This window comes from Cydia splendana, chromosome 17, assembly GCF_910591565.1.
Source record: "Cydia splendana chromosome 17, ilCydSple1.2, whole genome shotgun sequence".
NCBI lineage: Eukaryota > Metazoa > Arthropoda > Insecta > Lepidoptera > Tortricidae > Cydia > Cydia splendana.
Window position 1 is genome coordinate 7,409,030 of NC_085976.1, and position 14,642 is coordinate 7,423,671.

The following is a 14,642-nucleotide window of genomic DNA, read 5'->3' on the forward strand; positions in this document are numbered from 1 at the left end:
AAACATTATCTGTTTTTGGTTTGTAGTTATTTGGATTTGATTCGGCAGAAATAAAATGTTTACTCAACATAATTATATTATAAGAGATTAATATTTGCAAGCCCTGAGGCGCTTTTATTGTTGTATATCAGACGTGAATTATCCAACAGTATATCAAAATGTCACAGCCTAATTTACTTGAGATAGTGCCTGAACAACTATTTCAAAATTATTTTATCAGCGAAATAGATCAAGTTCAGAAAAAACTACAATATGAAATTGAAAGGAAGAGAGAAGAGTTACGCGCTATGGTAGGGTAAGTAGAGGTCCCTAGAATGGCTAAAACCCATATTATATTCACTAAAAAATTAACCAAAACAGCTAGATTTATCAGATTTAATATTGACCGTTTAGTACAGATTTTATGCACCCTTCAGTTAAGTTATTGTTAAGAATTACATTCATAAATAAAAATTAATTTTTCTATCTAGTATTTTTATAAAGTTTGCAGTTTAATATTTCAGGGAAAGATACCGAGACCTGATCCATGCAGCGGATACGATAGAGGAAATGAAAACAACAACAGAAAGTACTCTAAACCATATCACAGGTATGATGGAGACCTGTAAGAGCCTTCATGATACTCATCTTGTTGGGTTTAAAGTTGATAAAAAGCAGACACATACTTCAAGGTAATAATTTACGAATTGCTTAAGTACTTGCTGTGTGCTTGCTGTGATCATTATTAAACTATAGCATTACTATATTGTTTTTGACATTTAACCTTTTGAACGCCGCACATATCGTGAACCTTGCTGGAATGCGCAAAAGTTGATATTGGGCTGTGCCGCGCGCGTCAGTTGACGTCTTTGGTTGTCAAAAGGTTAAGTACATGTTACAGAAAGAATCCTTTGTATCTCTAGACCAGGCATCACAAAAAAATAAGTTGAATCCATACCGCGGTCCGCCATTTGGTGACCCCGTTAGTAGACAGTTGTTTTGAGGGTCTACCGCCAAAATTGTAAAATCTAAAATCTGGCAGTAGGCCCTCTGGACTATTAAATGCCCAACTACATTTAAACAAAATATTTGTAATCATATAACTAGCTTTCTACCTTGCTGTAATCCCACATTATATCATTGCTATTCTGAAACTTTGTATAGTGAAAGTCTTAGTAAATCGTAAATTACAGGCCACCAGCTAATAACTGGCCACCTAAACTATAAACTAATTCTATTCACGTATAAACAGAATTAATTTTAGTATAAGTTTTCAATAATGTTAATGTTTCAATAAAGGGTCACCCTTCAATAACTAGCCACCTTATATTAAAATTAATTCTGTTTATAGGTGAATAGAATTCATTTTTAGTTTAGGGTGGCTAGTTACTATACAGTGGCCAGTTATTGAGGAATTACCCTACTTCCAGTTTCATCAATGTAAACCCAATGAATGGTATATCAGTACAAATTAAGATGTTGATGGAGATTCCTGAGAAGATTTGGAAATGCATTGAGGCTGAGGACTTTGTGAAGGCTACAAGGTTGTTTATAATGGCAAGGCATATCAACACTGGTCAGTACTCTTGAATATTGAGTATACAGGGTAAATTTAGACACTTGCAATAATTTACGGGTGAATATATGTCATACTGAGCAAGTTTTACTATGGGACCAACCTCGAATTTGCGGAAAAAAGATTGACTCTCCCAGCCAAAATATATTACATCCACAACACAAAGTCTTATTCAGCTTACTGTGGTGCTTAATCATTGTATGTAATATTTATTTATTTATTTTTATTTATTTGTTTATCTTGTTTAGGAATTTTGTTTTTATTGGCGTTGCTATAAGTAAGTCTTATTCAGCTTACTGTGGTGCTTAATCATTGTATGTAATATTTATTTATTTATTTTTATTTATTTGTTTATCTTGTTTAGGAATTTTGTTTTTATTTGGCGTTGCTATAAAGCAAGCAAGTTTACATTACTCTTTCATGCATTCCTTGCCTTACTCTACAAAAACAAAACTGATATCTGAATCATAATCTGTATTTTTAGGGCTCCAACTGCAAATAGGCGGCAAGAATGTGAAGCCGGGCATTCAGTCCCTGCAGCGGCTGATACAAGCACAGTGGAGCTCCATCTCCAACTTCAACCAGACCATCATAGATGTTTGCAGGCAAAGATTGCAAGATGTTGACATCAGTGTAGAGGTATAAGAAAACTGATCCAGTTTAAAAAATAACTGTCCCAATGACAAGTTGTTAGTTTCTACAATAATGTCTGGACATAAATATTCCTTGGTATTAAATTATACATCTTAGCCTTAATTTTTGTTAAATTATTACTACTAAGGCTCGGAACCGGTATTTTCTTCATACAAAAATTACCGGTATTATTACGTTCTTTTTCGTTCTTTAGTTTATTATTTCATTTTTGATGGGTCAATCTAATAATACGTTACCTAAATACATGATTCAGTCCTACGGAAAGAGCATACAATTATTAAAAATATTGGGCTATTTTAAGATTTAAAAAAAAACGGCTCCAAGCCTTGATTACTACTTCATTTAAAATTGATGAAAATGCCAATAATACCTGGTCATATATGAGCTGATCTAGAGATTGGCTGGAAATATGTAATAAAAATTGCAATTTTAATAAATTGCATTGCCTTATTTGAACCACAGCATGTGAAGATGGTTTTCCCACAGAAAAATTCACTTTATACTGCACTTTACAGTGTCAATCATTTGCAGATATATTTAACAGCAATACTCAAAAATTTTCCTGAATTTCCTGAAGCAGTAATTTTGCAATAGGCCCTAATCTTTTTTTAGGTGGCCAGTTCCTGCCTCACAAGCCTGTACATCCTCGACTCCCAAAGCATGGTGGAGCTCCTAAACACCTTCATAAGCCTCCACAGCAACAGCAGCTTGAAGTCGACGCTGCAGTTTGAGCTGCAGCACATTCTAGAAGGAGATGTTAAAGCGCAGATCAGGGAGAAAATCGTGAACGCTGTGAAAATCGTTTTGAAGACTGTTGTTTTGGTATACGCTTGTTTCGTTGGTGAGTTATATTTTGTACTGATTACCATAGGAATGGCAATTTCTGCTTGCATAGATAAGAAAGGTCAGTTTTCTTTTCTTTTTCTGTCTATTTTTAGGGTTCCGTACTACTATTAGACCTCATTACGGGGGTGACATTGTCACTGTGTGACAAAACCCCTTAAAAAAAAAGATATTAAAAAAAAGGGTTCCGTATCCAAAGGGTGAAAACGGGACCCTATTACTAAGACTCCGCTGTCCGTCTGTCTGTCACCAGGCTGTAACTCGAGCAATGTGATCTGTGATAGCTAGACAGTTGAAATTTTCACAGATAATGTATTTCTGTTGCCACTATAACACCAAATACTAAAAACAAAATTAAATATTTAAGTGAGGCTCTCATACAACAAAGTTTTCAGTCCGATCCGATTCACCCTGTCTATCCTAAAAATAATGGATGGATGTGGAAGTAGAGTCAAGGAGGGAACAGTGGCTCGGTAGAAAAAGGCCGGATACAGTGGCTCACTCAGCCTGATTTCAACGAGAGGCGATATTTGGGCGGCTGAGCCACTGTTTCCGCCCTACTTATTTGTTTTGTTTCAGAAAACAATGGAGGAGCAGTGCTCACCAAGTTGAAGGATTTGTACCGAGCGGACTCCGAGACTTTGGTTGAAATAGTGCAGTTTAGTGACCCTTCAGCACTGAAACTATTACCCCCTGTTATTGCCAACTATAGGTTAGTCCATGAGTTTTAAGAAAATTTCTTTAGTTGGTTAATATTTATTGGGTAGTCACGAATCAAAACAATTCCAATTTAAAAGAACTGGTACGTTTACAATATAATTAAAAAAAAGTCTAAACTACTTATAATTTCAGATTATCATCAAACAAAGATGTCCAAGAGCTAGCAAAACATGAAATAACTACCTGCGTTCAAAAATGGAGTGTATGGGTGAAGTCCTTCATAGATGACAATGTGAGGAATCTATTGCAAAACGTCACCAGGGTCAAAATTTTGCACGAGATACGTGAAGAAGCATTTAAGATCGGTAAGAACGGTGTTTGGACCTTGGAGTCTTTGAGAAAAAAAAAGACAGTAAAATGTCATTTACAGACAAAGAAGTATTTGTGGCAAAATAAAGTGATTGACATAATGAAATAACGACATGTCTCTTATCGATGATACCTTAACGTTATGTTCTTAGAAATTGATTACATTTTATAAGAAGATAGCTACCGCGAAATACGCAACACGTTCGCCTTCTTCTCTTTTGATATATTTTTGGCACTGTATACAGTTTACGTTTTAATTTTTAAGTACTAAATATATGTAATAAAGAAATGTAGCGCTTTGTTATTGATTTGCATTATTGAAATTTCTCGGTAACTTACCTACAGCAAGTAGAAGTTACATATTTTAAATATTAATCTATGACTTATCGATAACAGATTTATCGATGTTTCATTTTCTCAAACACTCGATTATGCCACAAAAACTTCTATGTCTGGTCATTTATATAAGTACCTACGGGATTTATATACGTTCTTATGTCGAATTGGTGGTATTGCACCTGTACAATTTATTTGTCCAATGTCATTGCGTCTTACTCTCTCGTTAAGCAAAATGTGAGACGCAATACACATTGGACAAAGAAATTGGATAGATGGAATGCCATCCTAAGGTTGTCGGGTTGAGTTTTATTTATGTGTCCAATACGTTTGTATTATTATGAAACGCATTTTTATGTCTTCAACTTCTTCTTTCCATCCTGTTAAGATCGGTTTTCCTAGGATAGCGAGGCCGTCATATAGCGGCCGTCTCCATACTAAATAATACGGCTAAATATGGATGTCGTTGTATTTGCATGGAGACGGCCGCTATATGACGGCACCGCTATCCTAGGAAACCAGAGCATTACCCCCTGCTGGGGTGTAGCGCTCGAATCTTTTTCTTCCACTGATTCCGGTCCTGGGTGGCTTGGGTAGCCTCCCAAAAAAGTCTTCAACTAATACATTTTTATTCCTCGCCTTTTCTTTCAGAAATCCCCGAAAACTGGAGCGCTATATGCTCATCCTTGGACATCCCAGAGGTCCACGTGTGGTGCCACTACTTCCAACCACTCCTCACCGCTCGAGTCAAGATCATCATAGGCAACAGATGGACTAAAATCTATGACGCCTTTAAAACACAGATACTGGTCGATTTGACTAGATCTGTGGACAACGAGGGGGAGATTGATATAAATTGGTTTGTGTGGAAGGACCTTATTGGGGATACTGTTATAGAGTCGAGGAATGAAGTTATAAAGGTCATGAATTCACTTATGAGAGGTGAGTGATCGAAAGAACACCGATTAATATTGATAATGATGCATAAGTTTAATAATGTTATAAAGCCTATACTAGAATCATACTTTTAAGGGTGTATTTTATAATATCAACTTTATTCTGCTCATGACGACAAAATGAAGCCACATCATTGTGAGCACAAGCTCAAGTTTTATTTTAGAGTACAGAGTATTTAAAATATAATGTCATGTTTTTACGAACTGTGTCGTTATCTTAACCTAAAACGCCGCGTACAATTTTTTTGTACAATTTCCACAATGTCTTCTTTTATAGAGTAACTATAAGAGTTCCAAATTCAAAAATAAAACTGCTTCTGGGTCTCAGGAGGCTAAAGTAAAACCCCAAGTACTAGGCTTATATGTGACGTCCCACGGGTAAAGGTACCTGATGGCGGTTGGCGGTTACGCTATTATTATCGCCTATTGCGGTGCTATGCGACGTAAGCGCCAGCTGCCATAAGCTATCTCCAGAGTTTTAAGGTAAAATATGAGACTTGGATTTAGACACATTTTTCCCTTATGGAACCATATGTTTAACGAAACATTTGCATGTAAGTTTGAGGTTAAGAATATATTTCTGTGCAATCCAGGCATGTCCCTCCAAGATCGCGGTTTCACGACCAACCTAGAGAAACTCTGCCAAGACTTAGACAGCGAGTTACAGAAACTTCTAGAGGACCTCAGAGTGTACCTGTACCGGGACAAGAAGGGGACGATTCGGGAGAAGCTGTTGTTCACGTATGAGGATGAGGAAGATCTAGCGCAGATGTATAGTGATAGAGAGGAGATTGAAGTGTATTTGAGGGATACGGCGGATAGTAGTGTTGAAAGGTATGTTTTGGTATTGTAACTTTTAATTGTATGCGTTTTTAACATAATATAACTGGCAGTGCTAATAAAAGCGTCAAATAGCGTGTGTAGGCATCTAAGGACATACGGTTTGGTTCATACGTGTGTTGACGTTTGATGCATGTCAAAATTGCTTAAAGCAATTAAGGAAAATTCTAGGTAATAGGTATGTTTGGGCTGGCTGAGATTCAGGATCAGTATCGCCGTTTTACGCGCCACCAGCATGTGCATCCGAGACACACGCCATCGCTTTAAGTCCATTGGGTTCGACGACAGCGCCGCCCTTCCACACATCGATTGAAACCCCTATTCTACCCAAAACTTTTTAATGTATATTTGCCTACTACTTTCTTGATAGGTATGTTTTGATTCATGACAGCATGGAATAAATGTCAAATTAGTGTAACATGGACTTTTAAGGGTTAGATTCGTAATTTACTATTGTTATTTAAATTTGAAAATCATAATTTAATGTTAAAGTCTGTTAGTGTTAATAGCTTTAAAAAAATATTTATTCCGATGAAATAAACCCTATTTTACAGATTGTAATAATTAAATATTATTTAATGCGTCTTAATTTAATAATCAGTCTTTGATTAATTTAATCGGTCTAATTTACCTTTCTAACTCGTTTCCAGTATGCTCCAATACATAAAAGTGTGCTTCGAAGAGCCAACGCTCCAATCATCAGAACTCCAAAGAAAAACCACAGCAATATACACCGCTCGATTTATACAAGCAATTCCCATCATTATGCTCAATCTACGCAAGTGCTATATACCCGAAGCTTCTCTTGCTATTGATGAAAATGGATTGAAAAGATGGAACGACTTGTGTGGGATTTTGAAGCAGAATTGTTTGGTTTGTTGGGAGAAGTGGATAGATATAGTGTTGGAGAGAGTGGAAGAGTTAACTAAGGATCTGCCGCAGGAGTTTACGTTGGAAGCGAATGTTGATTACTTGATGATGGTATGTATTTAAGTGTTTACAATAGTGTTTCTCTAGTGAAAAGAGGTAGATTCTCGCGCAGCTAAAATATAAGGGTAGCACGAGACTTGTATCCACGGCTTGTACCCCTTTTTACTAGAGCCACATTTATATAAACATTGTTTTTTTCAGAGTCGTTAAAGTTATCATTTTTAGATGAGGATACTTAGTTATTATATGCATGAAGTAAATTATCTGGCTTTGAAACTATTTACTGATATTCCTGTCATGATTAGCCGTTAAATATACAGACATTAAATTTTCTTGCATATTTCTACGATTTTATTTGTCTGAGGCTTTACTTTTCACCCGACTACCGCAGAAGTTAAGATATTTTTTTTCTATGATTGGTTTATTCATTTGTCGCACCTATACATCATTATGGACCTCAATAATATGTGGTATAGTTACCTATCTGATTTTATTTTAAAGCAGATATTTTTGTATATAGTCAGAATTTTAATTCTCCTTTTAATTCGTCACAGCAATGGGATGTCATAAAAATAGAAGAAAAAGACGACGAAGGTAAAACGATTGAATCCACAATCAAAGTACCGGCCGGACCATCTTTAAAACTACAAGAATACCTTTACGCCGTCAGCAGAATACTCGACGAAGTCGTACCACATACGTTACCAGTAGAAATCCACACCTTATTTATAGAGAAAATCACCACTATCACTTTCGCACACTACGATAAAGTTATAAGAGAGAAAGAGGCAGATATAAATCAGAGGTGTGCGCTTCAGTTACTGATGGACGTTCGACATTTGACCTTATTGCTTGTGCCGCGAGAGAATAAGAAGTGTATGGATTTTTCTCATGCAATTTGCGAGTTTTTAAGGTCGAAAATTGATCCGTTCGACTATGACGTCTTCTATCCGTACGTGCAGACTAATTTGAAGAGATCCGTGCAAAGAGTCCAGGTAAGTCTAATCAAGTCTTGTGCTCCAGAACTTACGGTTACGCCCTTTTTGGGCGCCACTGTAACGAGTACAATAATACATTACGATACAAGTGCGAAAAATAGGAAATTCGCAACGAGTGGCGATAAATTAAAACACGATCTAAGGGAGTGTTTTAACCTCCTGAAACTAAATGTACATTACAATGTACATAATCGTGCAATCTAATTTGAACCTTTTATGAACCAAATAAAGTAGCATTTCTTTTGTTTCATTGCTTTTTAAAACGAACGAAATTCGTTCCTATTTACTAATAGAATAAGGTACAAATTAAAAATATGAAAGCTTTATATGTTGGGTCTTACGAGGTTAAATCGAATTGCGAATTACCTATTCGCACATGTATCGTACCTACAACGTTTTCGAGATCAGCACTTACAGTGCACGTAGAGTACGCACATCTATTTCGTTTCAAATAGAAATTAACAACCTTTTCTCAATTTCAGACATTGCTGGGCAGTATAATCCTCCAACACGGCCAGCTGTCGGGTATAATCGGTCCCGCGGCCGTGGTGTCGGGCGGCAGCGGCGACCGCGCGGCGGCGCTGCTGGCGGGCGGCCAGGCGCACTGGTTCTCGCTGCTGCCCGTCGCCACGCAGCCCAGCCGCGAGAAACTCGACAAGCCGGTACGTTACACATTTACATACTTTACACATTAGACATTGCTAGGCAGCATGATCCTCCAGCACGGTCAGCTGTCGGGTATAATCGGTCCCGCGGCCGTGGTGTCGGGCGGCAGCGGCGACCGCGCGGCGGCGCTGCTGGCGGGCGGCCAGGCGCACTGGTTCTCGCTGCTGCCCGTCGCCACGCAGCCCAGCCGCGAGAAACTCGACAAGCCGGTACGTTACACATTTACATACTTTACACATTAGACATTGCTAGGCAGCATGATCCTCCAGCACGGTCAGCTGTCGGGTATAATCGGTCCCGCGGCCGTGGTGTCGGGCGGCAGCGGCGACCGCGCGGCGGCGCTGCTGGCGGGCGGCCAGGCGCACTGGTTCTCGCTGCTGCCCGTCGCCACGCAGCCCAGCCGCGAGAAACTCGACAAGCCGGTACGTTACACATTTACATACTTTACACATTAGACATTGCTAGGCAGCATGATCCTCCAGCACGGGCAGGTGTCGGGTATAATCGGTCCCGCGGCCGTGGTGTCGGGCGGCAGCGGCGACCGCGCGGCGGCGCTGCTGGCGGGCGGCCAGGCGCACTGGTTCTCGCTGCTGCCCGTCGCCACGCAGCCCAGCCGCGAGAAACTCGACAAGCCGGTACGTTACACATTTACATACTTTACACATTAGACATTGCTAGGCAGCATGATCCTCCAGCACGGTCAGCTGTCGGGTATAATCGGTCCCGCGGCCGTGGTGTCGGGCGGCAGCGGCGACCGCGCGGCGGCGCTGCTGGCGGGCGGCCAGGCGCACTGGTTCTCGCTGCTGCCCGTCGCCACGCAGCCCAGCCGCGAGAAACTCGACAAGCCGGTACGTTACACATTTACATACTTTACACATTAGACATTGCTAGGCAGCATGATCCTCCAGCACGGTCAGCTGTCGGGTATAATCGGTCCCGCGGCCGTGGTGTCGGGCGGCAGCGGCGACCGCGCGGCGGCGCTGCTGGCGGGCGGCCAGGCGCACTGGTTCTCGCTGCTGCCCGTCGCCACGCAGCCCAGCCGCGAGAAACTCGACAAGCCGGTACGTTACACATTTACATACTTTACACATTAGACATTGCTAGGCAGCATGATCCTCCAGCACGGTCAGCTGTCGGGTATAATGGGTCCCGCGGCCGTGGTGTCGGGCGGCAGCGGCGACCGCGCGGCGGCGCTGCTGGCGGGCGGCCAGGCGCACTGGTTCTCGCTGCTGCCCGTCGCCACGCAGCCCAGCCGCGAGAAACTCGACAAGCCGGTACGTTACACATTTACATACTTTACACATTAGACATTGCTAGGCAGCATGATCCTCTAGCACGGGCAGGTGTCGGGTATAATCGGTCCCGCGGCCGTGGTGTCGGGCGGCAGCGGCGACCGCGCGGCGGCGCTGCTGGCGGGCGGCCAGGCGCACTGGTTCTCGCTGCTGCCCGTCGCCACGCAGCCCAGCCGCGAGAAACTCGACAAGCCGGTACGTTACACATTTACATACTTAACACATTAGACATTGCTAGGCAGCATGATCCTCCAGCACGGTCAGCTGTCGGGTATAATCGGTCCCGCGGCCGTGGTGTCGGGCGGCAGCGGCGACCGCGCGGCGGCGCTGCTGGCGGGCGGCCAGGCGCACTGGTTCTCGCTGCTGCCCGTCGCCACGCAGCCCAGCCGCGAGAAACTCGACAAGCCGGTACGTTACACATTTACATACTTTACACATTAGACATTGCTAGGCAGCATGATCCTCCAGCACGGGCAGGTGTCGGGTATAATCGGTCCCGCGGCCGTGGTGTCGGGCGGCAGCGGCGACCGCGCGGCGGCGCTGCTGGCGGGCGGCCAGGCGCACTGGTTCTCGCTGCTGCCCGTCGCCACGCAGCCCAGCCGCGAGAAACTCGACAAGCCGGTACGTTACACATTTACATACTTTATACATTAGACATTGCTAGGCAGCATGATCCTCCAGCACGGTCAGCTGTCGGGTATAATCGGTCCCGCGGCCGTGGTGTCGGGCGGCAGCGGCGACCGCGCGGCGGCGCTGCTGGCGGGCGGCCAGGCGCACTGGTTCTCGCTGCTGCCCGTCGCCACGCAGCCCAGCCGCGAGAAACTCGACAAGCCGGTACGTTACACATTTACATACTTTACACATTAGACATTGCTAGGCAGCATGATCCTCCAGCACGGTCAGCTGTCGGGTATAATCGGTCCCGCGGCCGTGGTGTCGGGCGGCAGCGGCGACCGCGCGGCGGCGCTGCTGGCGGGCGGCCAGGCGCACTGGTTCTCGCTGCTGCCCGTCGCCACGCAGCCCAGCCGCGAGAAACTCGACAAGCCGGTACGTTACACATTTACATACTTTACACATTAGGCATTGCTAGGCAGCATGATCCTCCAGCACGGGCAGGTGTCGGGTATAATCGGTCCCGCGGCCGTGGTGTCGGGCGGCAGCGGCGACCGCGCGGCGGCGCTGCTGGCGGGCGGCCAGGCGCACTGGTTCTCGCTGCTGCCCGTCGCCACGCAGCCCAGCCGCGAGAAACTCGACAAGCCGGTACGTTACACATTTACATACTTTACACATTAGACATTGCTAGGCAGCATGATCCTCCAGCACGGTCAGCTGTCGGGTATAATGGGTCCCGCGGCCGTGGTGTCGGGCGGCAGCGGCGACCGCGCGGCGGCGCTGCTGGCGGGCGGCCAGGCGCACTGGTTCTCGCTGCTGCCCGTCGCCACGCAGCCCAGCCGCGAGAAACTCGACAAGCCGGTACGTTACACATTTACATACTTTACACATTAGACATTGCTAGGCAGCATGATCCTCTAGCACGGGCAGGTGTCGGGTATAATCGGTCCCGCGGCCGTGGTGTCGGGCGGCAGCGGCGACCGCGCGGCGGCGCTGCTGGCGGGCGGCCAGGCGCACTGGTTCTCGCTGCTGCCCGTCGCCACGCAGCCCAGCCGCGAGAAACTCGACCAGCCGGTACGTTACACATTTACATACTTTACACATTAGCCATTGCTAGGCAGCATGATCCTCCAGCACGGTCAGCTGTCGGGTATAATCGGTCCCGCGGCCGTGGTGTCGGGCGGCAGCGGCGACCGCGCGGCGGCGCTGCTGGCGGGCGGCCAGGCGCACTGGTTCTCGCTGCTGCCCGTCGCCACGCAGCCCAGCCGCGAGAAACTCGACAAGCCGGTACGTTACACATTTACATACTTTACACATTAGACATTGCTAGGCAGCATGATCCTCCAGCACGGGCAGGTGTCGGGTATAATCGGTCCCGCGGCCGTGGTGTCGGGCGGCAGCGGCGACCGCGCGGCGGCGCTGCTGGCGGGCGGCCAGGCGCACTGGTTCTCGCTGCTGCCCGTCGCCACGCAGCCCAGCCGCGAGAAACTCGACAAGCCGGTACGTTACACATTTACATACTTTACACATTAGACATTGCTAGGCAGCATGATCCTCCAGCACGGTCAGCTGTCGGGTATAATCGGTCCCGCGGCCGTGGTGTCGGGCGGCAGCGGCGACCGCGCGGCGGCGCTGCTGGCGGGCGGCCAGGCGCACTGGTTCTCGCTGCTGCCCGTCGCCACGCAGCCCAGCCGCGAGAAACTCGACAAGCCGGTACGTTACACATTTACATACTTTACACATTAGACATTGCTAGGCAGCATGATCCTCCAGCACGGTCAGCTGTCGGGTATAATCGGTCCCGCGGCCGTGGTGTCGGGCGGCAGCGGCGACCGCGCGGCGGCGCTGCTGGCGGGCGGCCAGGCGCACTGGTTCTCGCTGCTGCCCGTCGCCACGCAGCCCAGCCGCGAGAAACTCGACAAGCCGGTACGTTACACATTTACATACTTTACACATTAGACATTGCTAGGCAGCATGATCCTCCAGCACGGTCAGCTGTCGGGTATAATCGGTCCCGCGGCCGTGGTGTCGGGCGGCAGCGGCGACCGCGCGGCGGCGCTGCTGGCGGGCGGCCAGGCGCACTGGTTCTCGCTGCTGCCCGTCGCCACGCAGCCCAGCCGCGAGAAACTCGACAAACCGGTACGTTACACATTTAATTTTAGTTTTTTTTACGTGTACAAACAGCGACACTCCTAACTGTACATCGGTGGACGTTATTACAAAAGGCATAAGGTCCAACGATGTGCAGTTAACCGTGTGGGCGATGGTACGAAAGTAAATTGAAATCTTGTACTGTGTTGCCATGGTTACGACTCTTTGACAACTGATAGTACAAAAAGTCGAACTAAACGAAAGAAATTCTTACGATTCTTACGTAGCTCAGCCCACAGTATCAGGGACGTTAAACACTTAAATTTAAATTTTTTTCGACGTGTACGAGGGTCGATTAATATTTTCTTGTACAACAGATTTTACAGGATATGTACATTCACCAAACGAAGGATGTGATTTTTACACAATGTTTAAGAAGCCCAATATTTTATTGGCCATCATAGATATTTACCATCATTACGCTATGGAATGTCCAATTTAGCTAGAACCCTAAATGGCATAACAATCACGGAGCGTGACTCTTTGGTTAAAGAATAACGTGAAAAGTCGAAAAATTTTTCAAACGCCCTTTTTGGTGGCAATTATGTCCTGAGTCGTTTGTCACGAACTTATCTATGAAACTGAAGACATACTATTATGATATAATAAAAATTGTCAAATGGCTTTCATTAATTTTATTTAATTGTACTAGTGCCAACGGAGCATTCATTCATCTCTGAAGCTGTTTGGGTATGAACAGTGTGACAGTGCCATTGTTAAATCCTAAACCACGCATGAATTAATCATATTTTGTCTCTAATAATAGTAATAATGTTATTGAGTTTCTGAATTAATGTTTCCTGTTTTATCCTCGAGTTATCATCTATTCATTGTGACTACATTTTACAACTTGAAAATTAAGCACCAAAATAAGTGTATTAGCATTCATTACCTCCCAGTAACGTCCATGCGGTAAGCCGCATAGCTTAGCACGGTCGCGTTTTTATCCCTTGTCACCATGCCTGTCACGTTCTAACAAGTATGTAAGTGCGAAAGGGACGCGCATAGTGATAGTCGATAAAAATGGAACCGTGCTGAGCCCACATAATTACCTTTCTAACACGTTGCAACTTGATCCATAAAACCTACTACACAAAGTTCAAAATGCCTCACACTTGATTCGATTTCCAGATAAAGAAAAAGCCAATGACGTCAGCAAGCCCCAACAAGCCCAGAGCGGACATCTCCGAGCTGATGACGTCATCACTGCCCATCAACTTCGCCAACGCCCGTTCTGGCGCTGCGTCTTTCTTCAACTCGATGACTTCCGATTGGTTCAGCGGGTCTTAAGTTATTATTTGACTAGCGACGCACGGGTTACACAAAACCTAAACAAAATATACACCTATTTACATAATTACACAAACGGGTCTACCGCGATATAATTTCGTTGTTTTTACCTTAAATTCCGACGTTTCAGCTGAGTTGCACCAGCAAATCAACAAGTTTGAGGTAAAAACAATGAAAATATATCGCGGTAGACGCGTTTGTGTAATTAAATATGTGTACAAAACGCGAGAGTTTAAAGTGTTATAAAATAAACACCTAAACCTTCCTCAAGAATCACTCTATTGTTAGGTGAAAACCGCGTGAAAATCCGTTTGTAGTTTTTGGGTTTATCGCGAATATGTAACACACAAACAGACAGACGCGACGGGGGACTTTGTTTTATAAGGTGTAGACGTGTAGTGGTAAGTCGGACCATTCTAAGTTTCCATGCCAAGGGTTGAGTCAAATATGGAGCTGATAGGGGTATGTATGTATGCATGCAACTTTTATG

The 14,642-nt window shown here is 44.8% G+C and overlaps 1 protein-coding gene across 1 annotated transcript; it reads left to right on the plus strand.

Moving 5' to 3' along the window:
* Nucleotides 1–63: 63 nt before the first annotated feature.
* Nucleotides 64–14,221, plus strand: LOC134798729 (conserved oligomeric Golgi complex subunit 1). The gene is made up of 13 exons (XM_063771116.1): nucleotides 64–295; nucleotides 504–671; nucleotides 1,410–1,555; nucleotides 2,040–2,194; nucleotides 2,822–3,050; nucleotides 3,632–3,764; nucleotides 3,905–4,077; nucleotides 5,069–5,359; nucleotides 5,967–6,207; nucleotides 6,864–7,194; nucleotides 7,698–8,138; nucleotides 8,624–8,803; nucleotides 13,994–14,221. The coding sequence occupies exons 1-13, from the start codon at nucleotides 159–161 to the stop codon at nucleotides 14,150–14,152; spliced, it is 2,784 nt and encodes a 927-aa protein (XP_063627186.1). The 5' UTR covers nucleotides 64–158; the 3' UTR covers nucleotides 14,153–14,221.
* The last annotated feature ends 421 nt before the right edge of the window (nucleotides 14,222–14,642 follow it).